The following is a 25400-nucleotide window of genomic DNA, read 5'->3' as shown; positions in this document are numbered from 1 at the left end:
CCCCCCCCGTAGAGGAGAGGGGACGCCCGCGTCTTCGGAGAGCCGCCCCGACTCATCCACCTTCCTCCTCCTCCTGCTCCACCCTCCTCCTGCTCCTGCTCCACCTTCCCAGGGCCAGTCTGAGGTCAGAGCTCGCCGCTGCACCGGGTGGGGCTCCAGGAGCCAGCGGCGGGGCCCCTCGGAGGCCTGACCCCCCTGGCCCGGCAGATGGAGCTCAGGCTGGGGGGAGAAAGTCACACCGACACCCCTGGCACTCGCGAGAACCGGAGAGTGAGACGGCAGCCAAGACAAGGCTCTCTCGCTCTCTCTCTCTCACTCTCTCACACACACACACACACACACACACACACACAGAAAAACAACTAAATAAATCCAGTGCTCTAGCGACCGCGCACGCACACACACAGGAGCACACAGCGATACAAAACCTGGCAGCACCACAAAGGGTGGGTGTGAGCTGAAAGCCAAGACACCTACAGACACTCGACAGCACCTTGCACCGGAGATACTTTTTGGGCAGGGGGGGGGAGAGAATGACACTTTGACTTTTACGGCTTACCTTGCCAGTGAGCAGCTCAAACAAGATGGCTCCCAGGCTCCACCAATCGCACGCTGCCGTCTCCTCGCTGATCCCGCCCACCTCTACGGACAGAGAGGGGGAGAGAGAGGGGAAGAGAGAGGGAGAGAGAGGGATCCAATTAATACATAAATCAACAAGTGCAGTCATATATGTGAAGATAAAACAAGAGGCCATAATCATAATCTAAAATATAAATGGACTTGGACTGGGTGGCAGGTATATAATCTGATACCGTAATTTCCCAATTTGCTTATTAATAAAACAATTGCTTTCCTTATGATGAAACTATGAAACCTCAGAATGACATTTATGGCTACTTTATATTTATTAGACCAAAAGGCTTAATTCAACATGTGCTCACTAGCATACGCAAGCGGCCACACACTCACACACAACCACGCAAGTACGTGTCTCATAAAAGGGTGATTTGCATAATAAAAAGCAGTTAAATTGAGGAAACCGTCTGTGCCTCAACTTCACACCATCTGCATGACCCGACCTCACACACACACACACACACACACACACACACACACACACACACCCCCCCCCCCCACTAGAAGTGAGTCTCACACATAAACGCGTATATTCTTAGACTCTGGTCTGCAAACAGGGGCTATTGCAGGAGTAGGTATATAAAGTCCTGCTTCCCTTTGTCTGCACTACTACCAGCTGTCCTGGTGGCGAACGGGGGAAGCAGGAGCACAACTAAAGATTAAAGTGATGCTCACTCCAACACACACACACCTTTTACTTGTTCTGTTCTGCTCTGTATGCGCGTGTGTTCGTGTGCATGGATGTGTGTGTGTGCGAGTGCGTGTGAGAGTGTGGGTTAGTGTGCCTGTTTGTGTGAGAGAACAGCATAGATCCACCATTTACTTGTTTGGTGTGCACGTATTTGTTGTGTGTGTGTGTCTGTGTGTATGCACGAGTGAGTGTGGATGTATGCGTGCTTGAGCGTGCGCGCGCACATGCATGAGAGAGCGTGCGTGTGTGTGTGTGCGTGTGTGCGTGTGTGTGTGTGTGTGTCTGCGCGCGCGCGCGCCTGTGAGAGACAGCAGCTTATCAAGGTGAACATTTAGCGAGCTCTCGGCCCACTCCTCAGCAGCCCGTCCTGGGTCTGGCCCCTGGCCCCCCCCTCCCCAGTCAGACGCACAGACGCTCTGACAGCCAGCCCAGCCTCAGGGCTGCACAGCCACGGCTTCAGTGTGTGAGAGTGTTTGCGTGTTTCTTTCTGTGCGTGTGTGTTTATGTTTGTCTTTGTGCAAGTAACATAGAAAAAAAAAAAAAACATGAGAGATACTCATTTACTTTAGTTAACCGTGTGTGTATGTGTGTGTGTGTGCGTGTGTGCGCGTGCGTGTGTGTGTGTTAACTTCACCGGGCACCAGATGGCCCCTTGTACTGCTCAGCCTCTCATTGCTTCCCCCCCCTCCCCCCACCCCCTCTAGCTGGGGGTCTGGTCACCCAGGGGGCTGGGACCCAGGGTCGAGGCTGGACGTGCCCAGAGACCAGCTCTCTCAGCTGGGGGAACAACAGAGACAAAGACCCCCCCCCCCCCCGCCACCCCCGCCCTGGTCCTGGAGGCCGGAGGAGCTCCGGGGCAGAGCGCGGCTCTCTTGCAGCCAAGGTTAGAGAGCCCTAGCACAGGGCATGATACCGCTCGCATGCGTCTCTCTCCATCTCACTCTCCCGGACGCAAACACCGACACGGACAAACACACACACACACACACACACACACACACACACACACACACACACACACACACACACACACACACACACACACACACACACACACACACACACACACACACACACACACACACACACACACACACAGAGAGAAACATACAAACACACACACACAGCCAACTGAGCAACGAGTCTTCAGGGCTCCCCAGGACTCGTGTTTTGACAGCTAAGGAGAGAAGATCGTCATTGAATAGACTAGTGATACCTGCGTGGTTATGAGCTAGAGGGGAGACACTGGACACACACACACACACACACACACACACATCTCAGAGCAAGGTCGATTGTCATCACAATGGATTAATGTCGAAGGAGCTGCAGGGGGAGTTCAGCGGAACTGGCTACACTTAATGCTCTGTCAGAGGAAGGCAGGGGGGGAGGGAGGAAGAGGAGAGGAGAAGGGGAGGACATGGAGGAGGGGGAGGACATGGAGGAGGGGGAGGAGGTGCGGGAGGGTGGGGGTCATCCGCGTCCACGGGCCACGGCTTACTCAAACCCACTGTCACGGTGCGCCAGTGCCACGTGTGCACAAGGGCACGCGGGCAGCGCACGCCGCCGCCGCCACGGTGTGTGGGGGTTCCTCGCCCGGGTTCAAGTTCAGACGCGCACACCTCATTACCCTTCCCCGGCTGAAAAATGTGGCTTCCGTTAAATGGCGCACGGGGAATATCAACTCCTAATTAGAAAATAAGGGAAAGAAATAAATAAAAAACGCCTAACCCCCCCTGAAGAAAAAATGAAATGAAAACAGGATGCGTACGGAGGAGAAGAGATACGGTGCAACAACACGCAGCCTTCTCACCTCATCACCTCCTCCTCCTCCTCCCCCCCCCCCCCCCCCCCCTCGAGCCCGTTCGTGTCGAGAGATAGTTCCTTTCCCGCAAATCTTAAATACCACGCCCCGCCCCGGCACGCTCGCTCTCTCTCTCACTCTCTCCCGGGGGCTGTAAGGAACTTCTCGTTCTTCTCCTCTCCCCGCCGACTTCCCCAGAAACCCAACTGACAGCCATTGTTAAAAAGAGGAAGCGATGGGCGGGCGAGGAGAAGTAAGGAGACAGCTGGAGCACGCTCTCCGCTTCCAAGACGACCGCGAGCCCACTTCCTGTTCCAGCGTGTGTGTTTTGGCTCTTCTTTGAAAACAAACCTGGGCTCCTCCGGGGGGGGGGGGGGGGCCTGAAGAGACTTCCCTCTCGGAGCGAGGAGGACCGGGGGAGTACAGTGGAGGCTTTGTGGACGTTGTGGAGACGAGCCCGATCCGTTAACCGCACGGTGGAGAACAGGCCTTGAGTGGAAGAGGGCTTCCTCTTTCCACCAGAGGCAGAGCGTGAAGCAGGGCTTCCTTCTCTGGCAGAACAATGCCGCCGTTCTGATCGTCTGGTCGTCGCCACTTCGCATCGCAGAGCATGACATCGTAATATTTTTCCGATAAATAAACTAGGGCAAAGAAAAAAAATTGAAAAAACTGGAAAAACATTAGCCATCTGATGTTGATCAGTAATTGTGAGAAAGTAAATAAGCTGTGGTGTGTGTGTGTGTGTGTGTGTGTGTGTGTGTGTGAGGGTGTAAGGGGGGAGGGGTGCAAGATAAACAATTTAATACCCCTCCACTGTATTTTCCGAGCCCACTCCCCTGTTTTTGGGGTGTGAATGTGGGGTGTTTTAAAAAACATGTCCCCCCCCCCCCCCCTTACACACTGAAACACTCTCACTCACGCACACACTCACAGCAAGCCCCCTGTGAGCTTTCTGGCAAACAGTCATAAATCTGTCATCAGGAATGAAGCCATCACTGGGCCTGACCCTGTCTGGATAAACAGCAATACATAACAAGGGCAGGACTCACACACACACTCACCCCCTGTGTGTGTGTGTGTGTGTGTGTGTGTGTGTGTGTGTGTGTGTGTGTGTGTGTGTGTGTGTGTATGGAATCTTATGCATGAATTAATGCATCTCTACAAGTGTATGAGTGGTTGTGTTTTATAATGAAGCAAAGTTCAAGTAAAAAAATAAAAAGAATACTGCATTCATGTTTTAATTAACCATGTCTATAATGAGGAGCTGAACAGAATAGATAAGTTGTCCAGGGTCGAGTATGAACGCTGTTCATAGTACAGCGTTCTGTATCTAGAAGGGTTCTGCAAGCCATTGACAGGGTACGACACCCCCTGTTGGTCAGTCTGGTGTATTACACCCGGTTATCTTTGCAGATTACTATGATTTAAAAAAAGCTTTAGTGCAAAACTGATTAAGACCTTGCTTCCTACTGTTAATCATTTCATAATAATAATATTGCAATATTTTTACGTTAACTATGAATTATGCAAAATCAATGGGCAACAAGAGAGTTGTTACGATCCCTTTCCAGTTCAGTCTTTTCGTTACGTAAATTGCACAGCCAATGTCTTTCTACACACTTTTACACAACAAGACAAATCTAATTCAACAGCTCTCACAAGTTTACCCAGGTATTACGACTGTTACAACAGTTACGTCACCTAGACTCACAACATCGGCGTTGTGACACAGGTTGTTACGGCAATCAAAATAAAAGCGTTGTTTCAGCAGATTATGGCACCTAGCTTTCACAATAAAAGCGTTGTTACAATAGTTGTTACGGCACCCAGCCATCACGCCATCATTGCAACAACAATTGTTACAGCACCTAGCCTTCACAATAAAAGCGTTGTTACAGAAGTTTATGGCACCTAGCTTTCACAATAAAAGCGTTGTTACAGCACCCAGCTATCACACCATCATCGCAACAACAGTTGTTACGGAACCCAGCTTTCACAACATCAGCCTCGTCACCACCCAACCACTTGTCAATCATTCTGAGCCCTCAACTTTAAGCATTAACCCCCCCCCCGATGGGTTCAACCCCCTCAGGCCGTCTTCAGGTCGTACCGGTTTAGCCCTTGCTCTCCTGCGTCCATTAGCAGGGGCTTTTAGATCCTCGGCTTCTAGGTACATGTAAATGAACACTTTAGATATTAGATGGGAGCTTTGGCTGCTTTCAGACTTATTAAAAACACAAAGTGTGCACACGAGCACACAAGGAGAGGTTTAAAAACTAAAGTACAAGTGAACTCCCCGGGAGAATGCAAAATGCCTGTGTGTGTGTGTGTGTGTGTGTGTGTGTGTGTGTGTGTGTGTGTGTGTGTGTGTGTGTGTGTGTGTGTGTGTGTGTGTGTGTGTGTGTGTGTGTGTGTGTGTGTGTGTGTGTGTGTGTGCAATTGCTTCAAGGTAAACATTAACCATACGACTGGGTCCATCTACCTGATTACACAAGATGCCATCCTTCACTACAACACAGTTAGGCAATCTTTGGTCCATCTTGGACCACAAATAGTTGACACAATTTCGTAATTTGGTAATGTCCCACGTTATCTTCCCGTAGGAACATAAAGACCCCAGTTCGGACAGAATTGATTGCCCTCAGGACTAGTAAAAGTACGATTAAATTATATATTTTGACCAAAGTTTGATCTTTATATCTACACCTTTTTTACACAATAAAAATAAATTGGGGTCACATTTATATACAGTACCCTCTTTGTATTACTCTTGCGGATGCTTATTGGTGGCATGTGACTAGGAGGCTGCCAACAGTGGCCATCAATCGAGGCGAGAGGGACCACAACCGCCCAGATCTGGTTGTCGGGGGCAATGGTCACCATGGCGCCCCTGCGAACGTGAACGTATACAACTAGGGGACGGCGGTCTTTGTTCAAGGGGCTGTGAATAGACTGAGGTCATCCTGGTCGCGCCTTGGTTTGGTCACTTTAGTAGGGACTGGTCGGGCTTTGGATGACACTCAGCAGGTTTGGGGAAGTCTCTCGTGTTAAAGGACAATAAGCAGCACATAGCGAATGATACTATACACTGTTAAAATAAAATAAAATAAAAAGGCAAAAGATTGGCAATATTTAAATTTCAGAAAACTGAAATTCAGGGCTAAGTTTATATTTTATGAAATTGTCCATAATCCAAAATGTTTATTTTCTATACAATGTTTAGAGATTATATAATCGAATGAATGGCAATACAAGCATTTACTTTGTTGAAAATAGTCAAATGATTTCATAAATACTTAATAAATGAATGCATTAAACATTCATGCTTTTTTTATTTGCAAATCATTATTTTTCGTTTTTAGTTGCGGACTACTTCTGAACCCCACCACTACTTTAGTCCTATCAGAGCGCTACATTTGACGAGTTCCTCCAGTATGGTCTGCGGAGCGTTAAAGGGGACACATTATAAAGACAACACTTTTCCTGGGATTTGGGGTGTTTTTTTGGGTCTCGGGCTCCTACACGCATACAGCCTTTGAAAAAAGTCTGTACATGATTTTTTTCGGTACGATATGCATTTCTGAAGGTACCCCGCCTACAGTTAACGAGCGAGTCAGTTTCGGCGCCCCCTCCTGGCGGCAGGCGGCACAGTTGAATATGACCTCCCACTTCCCTACTCCCCTCCAATCAGAGCATAGCTAAGATTTTGTGGACCAGCGGACGAGAAGCCTTTCGGCCGCCGCCGAAGCTAACGGCTTCGGCGTCGGCAGTCCGGCAGCTCTGGCGCGGGGAGCTCGGCAGTACTCCGGCAGCTCAGCTCCCGGAGTATGGCCGTGATATTATATATAATATTACAAAAATAATACCCATATTATTATTAGGATTATATTATATTATATTATATTATATACCGTGTTTCCCCTAGGATGGAGTTGCAGCAGCGGAGGTGAAATGTTTATTTTTCCTCTCACAATTTCTTTTTTGTGCTCGCAAAGCGCACCCTGCAGGGAGGTTTCTATGTGTCTGCCGGGACCAGAAGGGTGTACTACATACAGTACATTTGTGCACAGTAATGAGCAGGGGAAATATGGAGAGATTGAACATAATACAAGCATAATCTTAAAACAATTATTGACATTTATTTAACAAACATCACATAACACAAATACTACAACAATCGAAAAGTGCTCTGTGCCTCCAACCAATACATCTTCCCACTCGCTCCCCTCTCCCCATCACAAAGGTTGTAGTAGGACATAAAGAGGCCATGCCTCTATTGAACAAGTTTTAGGGCTCTAGAGTCAATAATGGCGACGCTACTGAAATTGTTGTTAAAAGAAAATGTACATTGAAATTTTTGCTAAAAAGAAATTCCTTAAAAATAAGTACAGACATATTCTTCAAAACAAAAGGTTGCAGTTAGAACATAAAGAGCCCATGCCTATATGGAAAATGTTTTGGGGCTCTAGAGTCAATAATGGCAAGGCTACTGAAATTGTTCCTAAATAAAAAAATCCTAAAAAATAAGGAGATATATTCTTCAAAACTAAAGGTTATAGTAAGACCATAAAGAGGCCATACCTCTATGGAACAAGTTTTGGGTCTCTAGAGTCAATAATTTTACCATTGTGGTCGTTTTCAGTTTTGCGCTTTGCAGACGGTCCCTAAGCTCGTGGCTGAAAGCCGACAGCTCATAGAAGCCAATGCATTTCACCGTTTGCTAAAGACGGCTTGTTTGGATGAAAACAATGTTGTAGCTGGTTCTCTAGGTTACTACATTTCGCTTGAGGTGTCAATTGTGTCGCAACGATGTTTCACTGATGATCTATTAAACCGCAAACTCAGAATCTGCCAATTTATTTCCAACTATACGGAAGTTCCTCTCCGTTTAGATGTTTTTCTCACAGGTGTGTGAATGGACCTGGATATGAAGCGTCGGTAGCGCAAAATAATATAACATTCGTTTTTTAAAGAGATAAAACGGAGCTCTCCTCTCCTTTTATATGCTTTAGTAGTATGTACATTTACCCTGATATGAAGCGCATGTCCAGCGTCCGTAGCGCACGGAATGTTATATCATATACTATATTATTTTGCGTAGCGCAAAAATATATATACTTAAAGCTACAGACACCAAAACAGCGCATTAAGAAGGAACTGAAACAGGGGGGAATAGCGGTAGGCAAGGTTTTTCTTTTCCTAAAAGCTATATCCAGCAAACAGCTTCGAAAACATGTTTTCTGGAACTCAAATACTATGTTTACATGTTGTGAAAAAGCCATAATATGTCTCCTTTAAACACTATGGCAGTGTTTGTTTAGGCAGCCTTTTAAACAGCATGCTAGGTCAGTCTCACGACTGCTGGGGGCAGCACTCAGGGTCACTCACCACCACAGAGAGAGGGCTCATTATGGTGCAACAGCACCCCCTGCAGGACGGACAGGGGAACTGCAAGTGGAACGGCTCAACAAATAGAGAAACGACCAATGAATCCCAGAAATGCTCCGATAGTGACAGAATAAGTACCTGATAGAATATCGTCGAAGTGGCAAGTACAATATATAATAATATATAAAGCAAGCATAAAAAAAGTCTGTAAACTTTAAAAGAGCCATGGCCAGTGTGGCAGGATTTTGAATAGTCCAGCCTTGTAATAGGAAACACTTACAATAATTAGTGTAAAGTAATGCCCACCTTTAAACAATGCCAAATGCACATTTAACAAAACGTTGCAAATCAAGCAACCCGAATCGTATCCACACACGAGTTTGTAGGGCAACGATAATGGAGGAGTGTTAAAGGGATTGAGTTCATCAATGACTAAAGAACTCTGGAGGAGGAGGAGGAGGAGGAGGAGGAGGAGGAGGAGGAGGAGGAGGAGGAGGAGGAGGAGGAGGAGGAAGAGGGTGGTGCCAGGCTGCCTGCAGTTGTACACACACTCATCAGGACTCTTTATGCGACTCTGGCCATGAATGAGGCCTTTGTGCCCATTGGACAGTGGCCTACTTATGGAGCCACATGCATAGCATTAACTCAGCTCACACATCCTCTTAGTTACAGGCCGGCCTGTCATCTGCAGCCCAGCCCCTCGGGATTGCGTGTGTGCGCGCGTGTGTGTGTGTGTGTGTGTGTGTGTGTGTGTGTGTGAGAGATGCGCGGATGGGCTATTATTTCATCCGCAACCGCATCACAAACGCGTCATCCATCCAACAGCACCAAAGTTTTTTGACCAATTTTTAAAACTGCATCCGCCCGCCGTCCGCCGGTTGCTTTTATACGTCGATGCAAGGTGCTGCTGAGGCGAAGCTAGAAAGCTCTGGCGTGTTCTTAAAAGGAGACTGATCCAATGAAGCAAAGATATTGCAAGGCTTAAGTCCCTAGTAGGATAGCCTATTGCCTGCGCTGCCATCTCCGAAGCGTCGATCAATAATCCGCCGCCAAAGACGTTGACGTCGATTAGCAACCGAAGACGCTGGGGTTGACAAGTTACCACAAAAAAAAAGATCCACATTCCTTGACAGCGATCTGTTTAGCAACAGTGAATTATGAAATATAATTCACCGCCTGAAGTTGTTATATATATATAACAACAGAAAGAAGAATACAATTTTATTTTTTTATTGGTTTAACCGCCACCCGCCCGAATTTAATTAAAATATAATTTTTTGTCGCGTCATCTGCCCGATCCGCGGTTTAGACCGCCAACCACCAACCACGCATCTCTAGTGTGTGTGTGTGTGTGTGTGTGTGTGTGTGTGTGTGTGTGTGTGTGTGTGTGTGTGTGTGTGTGTGTGTGTGTGTGTGTGTGTGTGTGTGTGTGTGTGTGTGTGTGTGTGTGTGTGCTCACCTGGGGCGCAGTACATGTTGGCCATGGCCTCTTTGTCGTAGGAATCCTCCACATCGCTCCAACTACAGAAATAGGTGAGCTGGATATGACCTGAGATGGACCACGGACATAGAGAGATATGGAAAGGGGAGGGGGCGAGAGAGAGCGCGGAAGACAGGCAGACAGGGAGAGAGACACACAGGTGTCAGAGAGAGTATCTTTTAAATCAAAACAGTACTCATGGTACGCCCCCCCCCCCCCTTCAAACCCACGCACCTAGTGTCCAGTGTGTGTCCTGTGTGTTTGTCTAGTGTGTATCCAGCGTGTGTCTATGTTTGTAGACACACATGTTCACTGTGTTTCACTGTTTGTCTGTGTGTCCAGTTTGTGTGAGTGTGTGTGTGTGTCCAATGTGTGTGTGTGTCCAGTGTGTGTGTGTGTGTGTGTGTCCAGTGTGTGTGTGTGTGTGTGTGTGTGTGTCCAGTGTGTGTGTGTGATTGTCCAGTATGTGTGTGTGTGTGTGTGTGTGTCCAGCGTTTGTCCAGCATGTGTGTGTGTGTGTTCAACCATGTGTCCAGCATTTGTGTGTGTCTGTGTGTGTACAGTGTGTGTGTGTGTGTCTGGTGTATTCAGTGTCCCCGACTCCTCTCCCTACTTTCCAAATTGTGCCTCCCCCTCAGACCACTCATTGTCTACCTCTCCGCTCATCTCCCCGTCTGACTGTTCTGTCCTCATCTTTTCATTTAGCTCAGAGCGCGGCTCGCGGCGCGATTACTCCTGTTTAGCCGCTACCCCGTTAGCACTATCATTAGAACTAATGGCGTCATTAGCTAGCCAGAGCCATTAGCACCGGGCTAGCCAGACTGATGCACCACCGCGCTACACCCTTGATGGGCCCTTTAGAACAATAATTACCACCGGGGAGACGAAAACAACCACTCAGCTAATTAGACGCACGCTGATAACGAGGTGGAGGTAGAGAAGGAGAGACAGACCTAAAGAAGGAGAGAGGGAGAGAGACAGAGACCTAAATAAGGAGAGAGAAGGAGAGACCTAGAGAAGGAGAGCGAGAAGGAGAGGGCGAGAGACAGAGAGAGACAGAGAGAGACAGAGACAGAGAGAGAGAGAGAGAGAGACAAAAACATATAAAGAGAGAGAGAAAGCAAGAGAAACAGACAGAAGAGGCAGTGAAAAAAAAAGAGAGAGACAGAAGAGACAGGGAAGAGAGAGACAGAAGGAAAGAGAGAGAGAGAGAGAGCGAGGGAGAGAGAGAGACACAGGGGAAGAGGGGGGCAATAGTGAAGGGTGAAGGGACACAAGCCTTGGTAACCCCCCTCTCTGTTGGAAGGTAGGCAGACCTTCTTCACCTGGGGAGAATTCTCTCACAAATTGGCTGGTCAGTTAAGAGGACTAATGATTAGCGATCCAGACCCTTAAATCAAACATAACTTGATGGCTGAGCAGGGATGAGGAGTTATTTGAACAGGGGTCTTCAAACGAATCGCCCTGGAGCTTGAGAGGAGGTACTTGGGCCTACTTATGGGCGGTCTTTGATTTGAATGTCATTATTCTCCTCCTTTGCTCACTATTAATCAATCCTTAAGCATGCCACTGCAGTTGAGCGTCTTTAACGCTGAAGGGTTTGCAGCTCTTGAGGTCTGAAGGGAAGACACACAATATGGGCAGGTTGGTGCTACATCTGAATAAAAATCGTGCAAGAGAAAACCCGATAAGGGATTGTAAGAAGCTATGGAAATACAAATAAATACAAAATATAGGTTTGATCCAACGCACTTAAAAAAAAAATGTAGCCCGAAAAGGAGAACCGCCATTTTTAGTTCTGGTTGAATTCTTTCTTGTTTAAATCTAGCTGCCGGTCTTGGCTCTCCAAAGTGCCCACCCTAGCTTTAAAGACGAACACACACAGAACAGGGCTCTGTCAGTGGACCAGTCTCAGGAGGACCGCAGTGCGGGCCCCAGGGCCTCACCTTGGTGGTTGACCAGGATGTTGTTGGGGTTGAGGTCCCGGCAGACGACGCCCTCCTGGTGCAGGGCGTCCAGGGCGGTCACCATCTCCACCGCCCAGCACCGCACAAACTCCTCGGGGATGTGCACGTGGGCCGCCGCCAGCGTCAGCTCGTCCAGCGCCGCGAACAGCCGGGCGACGCCCCCCTCGTCCGGGTCGCCCGGACACAGCGAGGGCTCGGCCCCGCCCCCGCCCGCGCCCGGGACGCGGCCTTCGTCCGGCCGGACTCTGACGAACTCAGTGTTTGTGTCGGGCTCCGGCAGCGGGGCGGGAGAGGGCACCGACGGGTCGCTTTGGCACGCTTTGTGTCCGGGTGCGGGGGGCGCCGCGGCGGGGGCGTCCTCGGGCCCCCCGTGGAGCTGCAGGACGTCCGGGCCGGGCCTCCGGCACGCCCCGGGGGCCTCCGGCGCCTCGCTCTCCGAGGCGGTGCCCCCGGCGCCCCCCCCGGCCGGGAGGTTGACCAGCAGGTCGGGGGGCGGTCCCTCGTCCGCCGCCGCCGCCGCCTCCTTGAAGGAGATCACCGGCACCGACTCGTTGGAGGCCGCGTCGTCGCCGGGGTCCAGCCCCCACGGCTCGAAGCCCAGGCCCGTGACCTCCCGGGCCATCTCCGGAAGCTCCTCCTCCCTGAGCTTTGAGTCCGGGTCGGGACCCAGGGGCTTGGGAGAGGTCAGGAGGTCGCCGCCCACGTTGACATCGAGGCAGATGACCTCGCTGGCGCTGTCCTTGCTGTCGATGCGGAAGAACTCCATGGGGGTGTGCTTGGACCGGTCCAGGGACAGCCCGGGCCCCGCCGGTGAGGGCAGGGGGCTGAACACCTCGCCGGGCTCAGGCTCCTCCCCCCCGCGGCCCTCCCCCTCGCCGCCGGCGCTCTCGGCGAAGAAGCAGAGCTCCTGGGCGCTGACGGGCGAGGACAGGCTGTCGTTGCTCCGCAGCGAGTGGGAGCGCGGGGAGGCGGACGCGGTGGCGTCGGCGGCGGCGGCGGCGGGGGCGTCCAGGGACAGGGACGACGCCTCATGCCCGCTGCGGGCCTCTTCGTCCTCCTCCAGCTCGTCGGGCTCCACCTTGTCCTGCTCGTACTCGTTGCACAGCGTCAGGTAGCTGTTGGTGCACTCCTCCTCCGAGGTGCCCCCGGACTCCGGCGTGCCGCCCTTCCCGCCCGCCAGCCCCGGGGGGAGCCCCGCGCCCTTCGGGTGGAGCGGAGGGGGGGGCTTCCCTCCCCCCCGCTGGGGCCTGGAGCCGGGGCAGGGCGGAGAGCTGGTGGCAGGCCCGGAGCCGGACCCCGACCCGGAGCTACCGGAGGCCGAGGCTGAGGCCTGGGGAGCGGGTGCGGCGCGCTGCGGGGAGTGCACGGCCGTGGTGTGGCTCTTCTGGATGAAGGGGATGTCGAAGCTGTCGTCGGGGCTGGAGCAGCGCAGGAACTTCCCGATGTGGGACCACAGCTTCCCACCTGAGGAACACGACCACAGGTCCTTCAAGGGTCACACAAGCATGGGGTGTATGTGTGTGTGTTTGTGCGTGTTTGTTTCAAAAAAAGAACAGGGATAAAAAAAAATGAAAATGCAATGAAAATGAATGCAGACAAACATTTTAATTTAAACTAATTATGGAAGCTCGAATTCTACTCAGGTGTTCATGGCTTGCCGGTTTTAAGTTCTCTCAAGAGTAATATTATAATGGTTGCTGTATCAAGCAACACACACACACACACAAACACACACACACACACACACACACACACGCAACTACATAGACACACACACACACACGTACGTACGTACGTACACAGCTCAGGAGTGAGCAATTGCGGACTAGCATCTGCTGCGTGTGATGAGAATGGATCGAGAGTCCGCCGGGAAGATAATGACGCCGGTGCTTTTCAAAAAACTAAAACCGTCCACGTGTGATCGTGTGCAATGTCACCCCGGCCTCTGCCCTTCTCCTCGCCCAGATCCATCCATCCAACCATCCATCAGCCTTCATGGAGATCCATCTCCCTCCCCATTAGCCCCTCCGGTAATCTCGACAGAGCCCCACAAAGGCAGAAGTGCTGGTGAGACACCTCACTTCCAGAGTTAGGAGGTTACTAGGCTGAAATGATGCAATTCTGTGTAATTATGTCATTCTTTTTTTGGGCGGGGAGGGGGGACCGTGTGATAAGTGTTATCCGCTTCATTAAGGTGCCGGGGGGGGGGGGCAAGATGGGCAGGGGGGGGGCAAGATGGGCAGTGGCGGGCTCCACACCTATATTAACACACATACACGCACACACACGCACACACACGCACGGCCACACGTTAAGCAGCCTGGGAGTGAAGGGGACGGAAGGAGGCCCAGGTGTTGGCATAGCTAATGAAGCACAGCGCCACATGGTATTCCGAATAATGACCTGTGACACACTCCCCATCTCCATCAAACATCTGTCTGGAGCCGGGCAGACGGGGAGAGGAACGGGATGGAGCGAGGAGGAGGAGGAGGAGGAGGAGGAGAGGTGTGTCTGTGTGTGTGTGTGTGTGTGTGTGTGTGTGTGTGTGTGTGTGTGTGTGTGTGTGTGTGTAGGGGAGGGTGGGTGGGTGGGTGTGGAGGCGGGGGTGCGTGCTAGTTGCGAGGGCGGACCAGGGTGAACCACAGAACAAAGATTAATAAGATGAGGAGACGGGTGTGTGTGCGTTTTCGTGTGTGTGTGCGTTTACGTGTGTGTGTGTGTGTGTGTGTGTGTGTGTGTGTGTGTGTGTGTGTGTGTGTGTGTGTGTGTGTGTGTGTGTGTGTGTGTGTGTGTGTGTGTGTGTGTGTGTGTGTGTGTGTGTGTGTCTCACCCTCGGCGTACTGCAGCAGCAGGTAGACGGTGTCCTCGGCCACGATGAACTTCCTGAGCCGCACCATGTTGGGGACTCCGCTGGGCATGATGCTGCCCTTGGCTCGGCCGCAGTCGCTGCTCTTCTGCAGCCCCTGTGCACGTGCACGCACGCGCACACACACACACACAGCAATGTGATGCACACACACACACACACACACACACACACACAGAGACAGACACACACACCGTCATGCACAGTGATACACACACACACGCAGGCACACACGCAACGTGATGCACACACACACACCATCATGCACAAACACACACACGCAAAAAGACACAGACACACACCGTCATACACACACACACACACACACACCACACACACAGACAAACACGCACATCCACATCAGAAACAATCATGGCGGGAGTGGGAGGGGGAGGAAGGAAGGAGAGTAATTAAACGGATGAGGAGGCAGACGATGAAGATTTAGAAGAACCAGAGAGCCGAGGAGAAGGAGTAGGAGGAGGAGGAGGAGGAGTCTTTCAAAGGGAACATGGAGGCGGGCTGGGGGGAGGAGAGACAGCAGGGGGAGGGCGCGTGGGGGTTGCATTAAGTTTAGCGAAGGTGTGTGTGAACATGAGAAGGAGAAAGCGACCATTAACGGGGTGCCAGCTCCGCACCGTGCCAACCACCAAAGTCACCACATCCATCAAGCCCCGCACAGCGCGCGTGACTTTAGGAGGAGACGCACACACCCCCACTAGAGCTGGGCACCACTGTGTGTGTGTGTGTGTGTGTGTGTGTGTGTGTGTGTGTGTGTGTGTGTGTGTGTGTGTGTGTGTGTGTGTGTGTGTGTGTGTGTGTGTGTGTGTGTGTGTGTGTGTGTGTGTGTGTGTGTGTGTGTGTGTGTGTGTGTGTGTGTGTGTGTGTAGTCATCTGTGCCTGAACTGTGCGTTGGCATCTGGCACACGTCTCCCGGCCGAGTGCAGAGGAGCTGACAGGGACAGGCCCATTAGAATCAATTACACAGGTCGCACGCGCACGTCCCGCCACACTTAACACATACACTTACAGTCAGGATGCCATGGGGGCATACAGTCACACACACACACACACACACACACACACACACACACATACATACATGTGCGTCCACACACACACACACACACACACACACACACACATACATACATGTGCGTCCACACACACACACACGCGCATGCGCGCACACACACACACACACACACACACACAGAGAGACAACTTACTTTGAGGATGAAGGTCTCCTGTGTTCTCTTGTCCATGACCAGGAGAACCTGTGATGGAACAGTGCCATTAATTGCCAGACATGAGCAGTCGAGCACTGAGAGACCATGAAGCGACTGCATGGGTCTTAAATGAACGACAGAAAATGTATATGGTCCTCAAGATTAGGGAAAGAAAGAAAACGACATGTTGAGGAAGTTAATACATGTACAATTGGTCTAGTATAATAACTCCAGTCTAATGTTAAAGGACAAAACCCTGAGAACCTTACAGACTCACAATATCATTGAGACCACACTTATTGATTCATGGTTTTCGTTTGGTCTATCTTCTTTTTACACCACACACACACTCTGATGCAACCCCGTTCTTAGGAAGGTGTAGCGACACCACCTTAGTCCTCCTTATCCTTCCCTCCGCTACAACTACTCCATCATCGCTCCCTCCATCTCCCCATCATCACCAGAACCAGCCTCACGTTCAACTCCTCATTGGCCAGACACCACCGCCCGTCTCTACCTCCTCCTGTGTGTGTGTGTGTGTGTGTGTGTGTGTGTGTGTGTGTGTGTGTGTGTGTGTGTGTGTGTGTGTGTGTGTGTGTGTGTGTGTGTGTGTGTGTGGAATGAGGGGTTCCTACGCTCTGCATAGCTACGTGAACGTGCAGGATGCCAGCGACCCCGACGTCGCCCAAACAGGTGCGGGCTAAATGGATATGAATGGAGCTGTGGATAAACAGAGTGGAAGTGCTAGCCAGAGCGCTAATATAATTAAGACACAAACATCAGGAGTGGGGCTGGGGGGGGGGGGGGGGGGGGGGGGGGGGGCCTGGGGGTTGGGAGTTGGGAGTGTTAGGGGGGAGGGCAGCAGGGTGGGGTGAGTAGATCTCTCCATCTGTCCCCTCCGTCCCCATTAAAAAGTGAAAGGGTGGGGGAGGGAGGGGAGGCAGGGTGGGGGTGAGGTGGGGGTGGTACTTCGGTGAACTGTCGCCCGTGCGCCTACTACAGCCTCCCTTGTGGGGCGGGATGCTCGTTTTGTTGTCCTGTGTTGTCAACCTGCTCCTGACATGTGGCTGTTCTTTCTTTCTTTCACTGTGTGTGTGTGTGTGTGTGTGTGTGTGTGTGTGTGTGTGTGTGTGTGTGTGTGTGTGTGTGTGTGTGTGTGTGTGTGTGTGTGTGTGTGTGTGTGTGTGTGTGTGTGTCAACACATGTCGGTGCTGTGTCAACATTATCCTTGGGGTTTTGTGTGTGTCCGGTCGAGTGTGTCTTGTCTGTTTGTGCGCGTGCGTGTTTGCGTGGCCTCCGTGTGCGTCTTCTGTGTGTGTGTGTGTGTGTTTAGGTTGAGCACCATTGATTCTATGCCGTGCGTTGCGCCTCTCTCTCTCTCTCTCCCGGGTTGCTTGCCAGATCATTTCATGGCTGAACGATGCGGCTGCTTGGCCGGCAGCTGGCCGGGCGCGGCAGCAGCCTAAACTGACCTTGTGGCTCCCATAACCGGCTCTCCCCAACACTCAGACACCCCGGCCCCGCGCCACACACACCCTAAATCTACTTAGTTTTATGGCTGCAGAATATTAAAAAAAAAAAAAAAAAGGGGGGAAGAGAGAGAGAGAGAGAGAGAGAGAGAGAGAGAGAGAGAGAGAGAGAGAGAGAGAGAGAGAGAGAGAGAGAGAGAGAGAGAGAGAGAGAGAGAGAGAGAGAGAGAGAGAGAGAGAGAGAGAGAGAGAGAGAGAGAGAGAGAGAGAGAGAGAGAGAGAGAGAGAGAGAGAGAGAGAGAGAGAGAGAGAGAGGCAGAGACAAGGACAAAAGGAGGGACGTGACTTTGAAACATTTGTCCTTAGAGGAAGTCAGCAGAAAGAAACGCAACACTCAGCAAAGATTTTTTTTCTTTCAAAATACCCCTTGGAAAGCATTTCCTACTCTGAGTTTCGTTGGGGTTTTTCGCCACACATTCGCCATCGGTTTACTTCACGGACCGGTACACAGAACGCCCCAGTAAGAAATAACAGAAAGAGACAGATACGACGACGTGCGCCACAAACATCAGCCAGCTCCTTAAAAATGATTCTTGTCAAACGGGCGCTGCTTGAACAGGGATAAAGACCTTGCACGACCAACTGCCACGCAGAGAGGCAAGACACCGCAGCATCGCTTGTGATTGATGGAAAACCAAGAAAGGGGCGGGCACATGTGGGTTGAAACTCAGAAAGGGGCGGGTCCATTGTCCTCCTTGGGTGTACTGACCTTATCTATGACTCCCAGCACCCGGTACGCCCTCAGCTCCTCGGCAGGGCTGGGTTTGCCTCTGCTGGTGGGGGGGCAGCACTGGGCCCCCACCATGGCCTGAGAGGAAAAATAGACGTTTAATTGTGTAGCCACGAGAGGACGGGGCTTACAGAGGTTTTGTAACCGCTTGGGGCCGTTATGAGGCACAAAGCTGAAACAGAGATTATAAAACGGTTCCTGAATGGTTACTATGGACTATCCAGTGAGATTTCACAAGATAAACCCAAGGCAAAACTCAAAATGAGATCATTTATTCATACATGAATCATCGTTCTTCCGCAAAGCAATATAGTTAATACTTTGAGATTGCCTCGTCGCTCAATAGAAGAAAATCCATTTTTATGCGGTCAAAGGTGTGTGTTGTTTATAGAGTTTTACAACGGCTTACAGCCAATCAGAATCAAGTACCGGAACTCTCAGTTTTATAATATTTCGTTGAACCTCTTTTCACTGTGGAGAACGCAGTGAAGGAGGGGTCCCTGGCAGTAAAACCGAATTACCCCTCGGGGACTAATAAAGTAATCTGAAACTGCATCTGAATCTGCGGCCCTCTCTGCAGGCAGATCAAGCGCTTCAGTTAAAATATCTTCGACCAGACACAAGACACCAGCCCCCCACACACACACTGTAGTTTACGGTATTACAGACAGATTTCAGAATGTTTCAAGTTGTTTTTCGGTGTGTATGATCAACCAGCGTTGTAGTGTGGTATTGACGCATAAAACGACGACACTAAGATACATTACGTCAAGTAGCACAAGGAAACACTTGTACTACACCGTAGGGATGCTCGATTATGGAATAAAATCATAATGACGATTATTTTGGTCAATATTGAAATCACGATTATTCAAATGATTATTTTTGAGTTTGAAAACATGATTTATTTATCCAAAAAAAATATTTGTACCTGAGAACTATGAAATTTCCCCTTAAAAAAATACACACAAGGTTAAAAAAGAAAATGTTCAAACAGAAAATGTACAAATATGTATCAAGCTGCAAAAAAAAAAAAGTATTAAAAAAAAGTTTCAACTCCATTATTTAAGTTTGGAGATTGTTTGACCCAAAAATCTAAATCGTGATCAAAATTTGATTAATTGCACAGCCCTATCACACCGTTATCCCAGTCGATTTTTCATGTAATCGTAAACAATTATGATCATAACCTCGGAAAAAAACACGACTTCCGGTGAAATGATGACAGCAGCCGCTGCGAATGCTTTAGGGTAAGTATGTATGGGATGGAGAGGGGGGGGTTCAGTTCCCAGATGAGAGACTTGTCTCCCGGTCACACTCACCACCGTCTGGGTCGAACCCTGGCCCATGTCGTCACGCAGATACTGATTGGCTATGAGCTCCGCTCGCATCAGATACTCAGCCGTTCTCTTCTTCACGGCCTCGCGCCGCGTGGGGCTGGGCTCGCCTGAGAGGGGGGAGGAGAGGAGGGGGAGAGGGGGGGAGGGAAGGGAGAGAGGACCAGTCATAGCGATGATTGGAAAGAGATAAACAATAATTGAGGGAGAGGAGAAAGAGAAAGTGAACATGGCCCATCAAACAGGAACATAGTTCTTATGTAGATGATTGATGACTCAGCCATGACATCCTGCTAGAACAAACTTTTAATAACACTTTAAAGCTACGGTTGGTCATTTTATTTGTAGAATCATTTTTTGTCCTATTTGTCGACAGCATTCCAAAAAATAAACCCTCTGGCAAAAAAATGATGATGTAGTATTTGTCAGTGTCACAGGCCTGTAATAAGAACGTCCAGTCGACTAATTGGACGGCCTACCTGTGTCTGCCTGTCTGTCTGTCTATCTAACTAACTACCCGACTAGCTGCCCACCCTCTGCCCGGTAACTCAGTGCACGCGACCGGGGTCTTCCCCAGGTCTAAGCGGACACATTGCTAAAGCTAGCGGGCTAGTCGTGTGTTTTGAATTGTGGCGGCAGGACTGAAGAGAGAGGGGTGGGATGTTTTGTCCAGTTGGCTACTTTCTAAACCTACCCAACTCGGGCCGGTCTCTCCAAATTGCATGCCCAAGCTTTAATGCTTTGTCTCGGCTTGACCCCATCTGGATTCAAGGCCAGACACTGTCATTTATTGGGCTGCAATCATCCGCCAAAAAACGACCAGGGACTGCAGTCATCATTTCAAGTCCCTGCAATTAATTCTCAAGTGTCCACACAAAATCGTTCTCCCCCCCCCCCCCTCCCCTCTCCGGCCGTACCTTGCACCCCTTGCAGGAGCAGGTCCACCCCACTGCGGTAGTAGGAGAAGGCGGCCTGGTAGTCGCGCTCCGCCTCCCGCCGCAGCGCCTGCTGGATGTGCTCCCCGGCCCGGTCCAGGTAGTCGGGCTTGGCGTCCTCGGCACTGCCGCCGGCCGCTCTCCGCAGAGCGCCGGAGAACAGCAGCGACCGGCCGCCGGGACGGCTGGCCTCCTGGCCCGCTCGGGGGGTTAAGGGGCCTGGCGCCGGGGCGGGAGGGGGCGGGCTGTGGCGAGCGTGAAGGGGCGGGAGGCGGCGGAGGAAGGGGCTGCAGCTTCCGCTAGAGTTGGGGGCTCCCCTCGGTGGTTGGTTTGGGGAGGTGCGGCCCGAGGCCATGCCATCGTCGAGCTCGCCCAGGGAGTCGGTGTCGGCGACCAGGGAGGTCAGGTCGCTCTCGCTGGTGGGGCCTTGGGGTCAGAGGTGAAGAGCGTCTGAGCAAAGACGTCACAGCATTCAATGGGATTTATTGAATGCTGCCGGGAACTGAATATCAACAAATCGGACAAAAAACGTTTTCTAAAATAAAATTATCTAGCGTTGCTTTGAAGTATTTAAGAATTTTTAGCAGGACGTCCTCGATTATTGATTACCTCTATCCAAGCCTATGACCCTTGTTCTTCCCCCCTCACACCCTCCCTCCCTCACACCCTCCCTCCCTCCTTCCCACCCTTCCTCTCTCCCTCACACCCTCCCTCCTTCCCTGCGTCAAAATAGGTAGACGGGCAGGAAGAGGCACGTACCTCCATACTCAGACGTGAAGGTCCAATCGTCTGCTCCGCTGAGATCCCGGTTGACTGTGGAAGGGGACGAAGGGACTCAGTTTTGAAATGCATACTATACAAATAAAATGTAATCGAATACACCAAGACGGACTGGCAAGCAGGCGTGTGTGTTGTAAACGTACCTTCGGAACTGCAGTCTGATAGGCTGTCGGCCAGGAAGTCAGAGAAAGGTTCCGCCGGTCCGATGAGCTCGGAACCGTCGTGCACGTCCCCCCCCTGGACAACATTCAGCGGCGTTCAGGTTGGTGGGTAAATATTACAAAAGTTAAAAATAAATTATCTGTGTGTGTGTGTGTGTGTGTGTGTGTGTGTGTGTGTGTGTGTGTGTGTGTGTGTGTGTGTGTGTGTGTGTGTGTGTGTGTGTGTGTGTGTGTGTGTGTGTGTGTGTGTGTGTACCTTGAAGAAGTCCTGGATGTGCTGACTGCTGTACAGAGCGGGGATGTTGGCAGAGAACTGCAGGAGATCCTCTGAGCACTGCCTCCTGGTCTCAATCACAGACTCATCAAAGCGACCTCCACACAAGACGCAAGAGAAAGCACACACACACATATACATATATATACAAAGCGAACACAACATCCAGGCCAGACACAAAGCCTATACAGCAGGGGTTCTCAACCTGTGGCTTGGGTCCCCACTTGGGTTCCACTGATATGCATATTGGGGTCGCAAGAGATTGCTGACATAAGCTATAGTTATTAATGATCCATTTTAGCAAACATCTTTTCGTCAAAGCTCTCATAAACGTCCTGTACATTCAAACTGGATACCTAACGATTCATAGCAACAAGCAAACAACTACTAATCACTTATTGTAAAGCGACGTCCACCGGGACGCGTGTTGATTGGCTTAATTAATGTAGAAGCAGATACACAAAGGTTCAAGTTGGGGTCGCAAACATTTTCAGAGCTGGAAATGGGGTCATTGGCTGCGAAAGCTTGGGAACCACTGCTATACAGCACTTTTACAAACAACCTCTATCAAACCGCCTCTAGGTGGCGGTGTTCTGGAAACTGTCAATAAGTCAAGAATGCCTCTGAGGTAACTATCGAGCAGTAACAAGAAGGCGTTTCCAGAGAACATCAACACAGTTAAGAGACTGCAGAACATGAATGCCTCAGCTCAGCGGTAAATGCTAATTGCGCTGGGCTTGTAATGGGATGTGATGTTTGTACGGTTCGCCTGAATCCATGCACGTCTCTTACCAAAGACTTTGGCCTTGGCAAAGGGAGGAAAGAGCTCTGATTGGCTACACAGGCTCTTGTGGAGCTGCCAGAGGTTCTGATGAAGCGTCCGAAAATCACTATACCTCTTCGATACTGTTATCTACAGAGAGAGTGAGAGAGAGTGATGGAGAGGGATTGAGAGAGAGAGAGAGAGAGAAAGGCGGACATGGAGAGAGAGAAGCAAAATGAATAAGGAGGCATAACTTTATGATGAAAAAACACACACACACACACACACACACACACACACACACACACACACACACACACACACACACACACACACACACACACACACACACACACACACACACACACACACACACACACAAAATAACAAATCATCAGCCATCAGTCCCTCATATGGATGAATATCAGGCAATGAAACAGGGACGCATTGTCACACATCCAATAACCTCAGTTGAAGACGGAACACTGCACCAACAATGCCAAGAAAGCATTTTTCAGCTCAAGTCGAGCCAAACCCAGGGAATTTGAGCTGAAAACATCAACCTTGTTCTGGCAACTTTGAAGCCAGGATGAAAGAAACAAGTACAGCTCAGAAGGCTTAGTGTGGGTGATGCTTGTGTGTGTGTCTTCACTTCACGTCGTCACTCGGACTCCCACACGTGCAAGCACACTCACATATTAATGGAGATCATGCTCTCTGTATTACAGGAAGCCCAGCCCAAGTGTGTGTGTGTGTGTGTGTGTGTGTGTGTGTGTGTGTGTGTGTGTGTGTGTGTGTGTGTGTGTGTGTGTGTGTTTTTTAATGCACATCCATTTTCTCTAAATTAAGCTACTACCCCCATTCAGTGCGACATTAGCTTGCCTGATAACCCAACCACTTCCCCATCAACTTCAAACAAACAACACGAAGGACTGGTGGTCTTACCTCCTGAACATCTTCCGGGCTCTTTCTGGAGATAATCTGGAGATACGGAGAAAGGAGTCAGCAGAATGCAAGCAATTCCTTCCCAAATCCACTGTTTCTGATTGTCTGTACAGGTAGGAGAAGGCAGCAAGGAGAAGGCAGCGAGGAGAAGGCAGCGAGGAGAAGGCAGCGAGGAGAGGACAGCGAGGAGAGGACAGCGATGTCGCTGAGCCCGTCTCGAAGAGTTCCTGCTTGGTGTGGAGGACGAGAGCGTAGCACGAGGCCACGACACGGCTTCACGCCCGGACAATGACCGCACTATAGAGCAAGTGGAGGAGGTCCCGAGTGTTACAGAGAGACGTCTCCATTCCATTCATAACACACGACCACCATGTGAGTACCCCATGCTATGTAAATACTACTGAGGTGTCATGTCAACATTAAACTTGTAATGTTTTTTTAGTGGATACATCACTACATAAGATAATATATTGTGATCGAAATGAGCAGTTCAGCGATTTATTTTAACTAAATATTGAACAATTAAAAGAACTGAATTGGTTGAGGGCTGAATGGCTACTGGTTATATGCACAAAAGTGAATTTGGTGTTAAATCTGATGCTTGGATAGATTGTTTTTGTTATTTTATTTTTCTACTTGGGTTAAAGAGTCAATAGTAAGTGTTTTGAATGACAACTAGGCAAATACCATAACGAAGTGTAAAGGGGAAGCGAAAATCCGATTGAGAGAGAGAGAGAGAGAGAGCGAGAGAGAGAGAGAGGAAATCCTCGACCAGATAGACTCAGCGAACACAGCTTGGCCATCGAGAAGGGACGCAACAGACAGACCTGGCTCCCAAGAGAAGACAGACTGTGCTCCCACTGCACACACAACCAACTAGAGACAGAACTGCACTTCCTGACTTCCTGCCAGTCATACGAAGACATCAGGAATACACACTTCCCACGGATTACAAAGTCATGCAAGGACTTCAAAGACACTCACAAACTGCCATATCTGTTGGGAGAAATACAACAATGTGCGAACACAGCAGATTCGTCACCGGTTGTGATGAGAGAAGGAGAGAGAGAGAGAGAGAGAGAGAGAGAGAGAGAGAGAGAGAGAGAGAGAGAGAGAGGCAGAGGCAGAGGCAGAGGAAGGCAAGGAGGCAAAGAGAGCTACGTGCGTTTGTTTCAAGAACATTTCCAGATGTGACCCTCTGCCAAACCCTCCTGACCAGCTGTCAGCCCGGCTGAAGCCCCTATTGACCCACAGACAGCCTAACCCTGGGCTTAACCACAGCAGATAGAACCCCAAGACAGCCTAACCACGGAAGATAGCCGTGAGGCAGCTAGGACCCTGGATGGTGCGCTGCTGCTACCCCAGCAGTAGTAGCTCTTCGGCTAGCCATCTAAACAAATCACGACATCCATGACTGCCTTGTTCCTGTGCAACGCTGGCCAGGTTAACAGCTTGGACGGTTCAAACGGGCACGGCTTAATCTGCGTTACCCGTGTTTAAAATCAAAACAATGGAACTTGAAGGAGCAGCACACAAACCAACAGCAGCGTTAGCTTGTCTCAGCCCATCTTTGACTTACCCTCGCCGTGACTTTGTAGACAGTGTAACCTTTGGGATGCTTGATGGGGTCTGTGACAGTGTAAAACCGAGCAAACTCTCCCCTTTCTCGCTGTGAGATCATTCTGATTGTAGCCACATCGCCAAAACAACTAGCCTGCTAACCAGCTAGCTCCTACGCGTTCATTCACCGTCAAAGCGAGAAGTGCCGCGGGTGCCGAGCTGGACGTGGGTGGGCGGAGTCAGGGCCATTCAAGCTCCGTGGCCCCGCCCCTTCACACAGTATAATCTGAAGCGTTCAAGAGACCCCCTATCCTCTGTGTAACAGCTC

The 25400-nt window shown here is 50.4% G+C and overlaps 1 protein-coding gene across 1 annotated transcript; it reads right to left on the bottom strand.

Annotated features, from left to right (window-relative positions):
* Positions 1 to 214: 214 nt before the first annotated feature.
* On the bottom strand, positions 215 to 25298 carry rps6kc1 (ribosomal protein S6 kinase polypeptide 1). The gene is made up of 14 exons (XM_056581864.1): positions 25092 to 25298; positions 23513 to 23548; positions 22597 to 22717; positions 21787 to 21902; positions 21513 to 21606; positions 21349 to 21402; positions 20572 to 21015; positions 19640 to 19764; positions 18297 to 18395; positions 16059 to 16106; positions 14797 to 14929; positions 11946 to 13430; positions 9979 to 10068; positions 215 to 642 (listed from the first exon to the last, which is right to left on the bottom strand). The coding sequence occupies exons 1-14, from the start codon at positions 25191 to 25193 to the stop codon at positions 215 to 217; spliced, it is 3375 nt and encodes a 1124-aa protein (XP_056437839.1). The 5' UTR covers positions 25194 to 25298.
* Positions 25299 to 25400: the final 102 nt, after the last annotated feature.

This window comes from Gadus chalcogrammus, chromosome 21, assembly GCF_026213295.1.
Source record: "Gadus chalcogrammus isolate NIFS_2021 chromosome 21, NIFS_Gcha_1.0, whole genome shotgun sequence".
NCBI lineage: Eukaryota > Metazoa > Chordata > Actinopteri > Gadiformes > Gadidae > Gadus > Gadus chalcogrammus.
This window is presented reverse-complemented; position numbering and strand designations above follow the sequence as displayed.

Bases quoted from the DNA above. Each gene is read 5' to 3' on its own strand.
- rps6kc1 (XM_056581864.1), bottom strand. From the start codon at position 25,193: ATGATCTCACAGCGAGAAAGGGGAGAGTTTGCTCGGTTTTACACTGTC. The intron at 21,403-21,512 runs GTACGTTTACAA...CCCCTTCCACAG, and splicing joins ATCAGACTGCAGTTCCGAAG to TCAACCGGGATCTCAGCGGA. The intron at 13,431-14,796 runs GTGAGACACACA...CGTGTTCCTCAG, and splicing joins GCTGCTGCAGTACGCCGAGG to GTGGGAAGCTGTGGTCCCAC.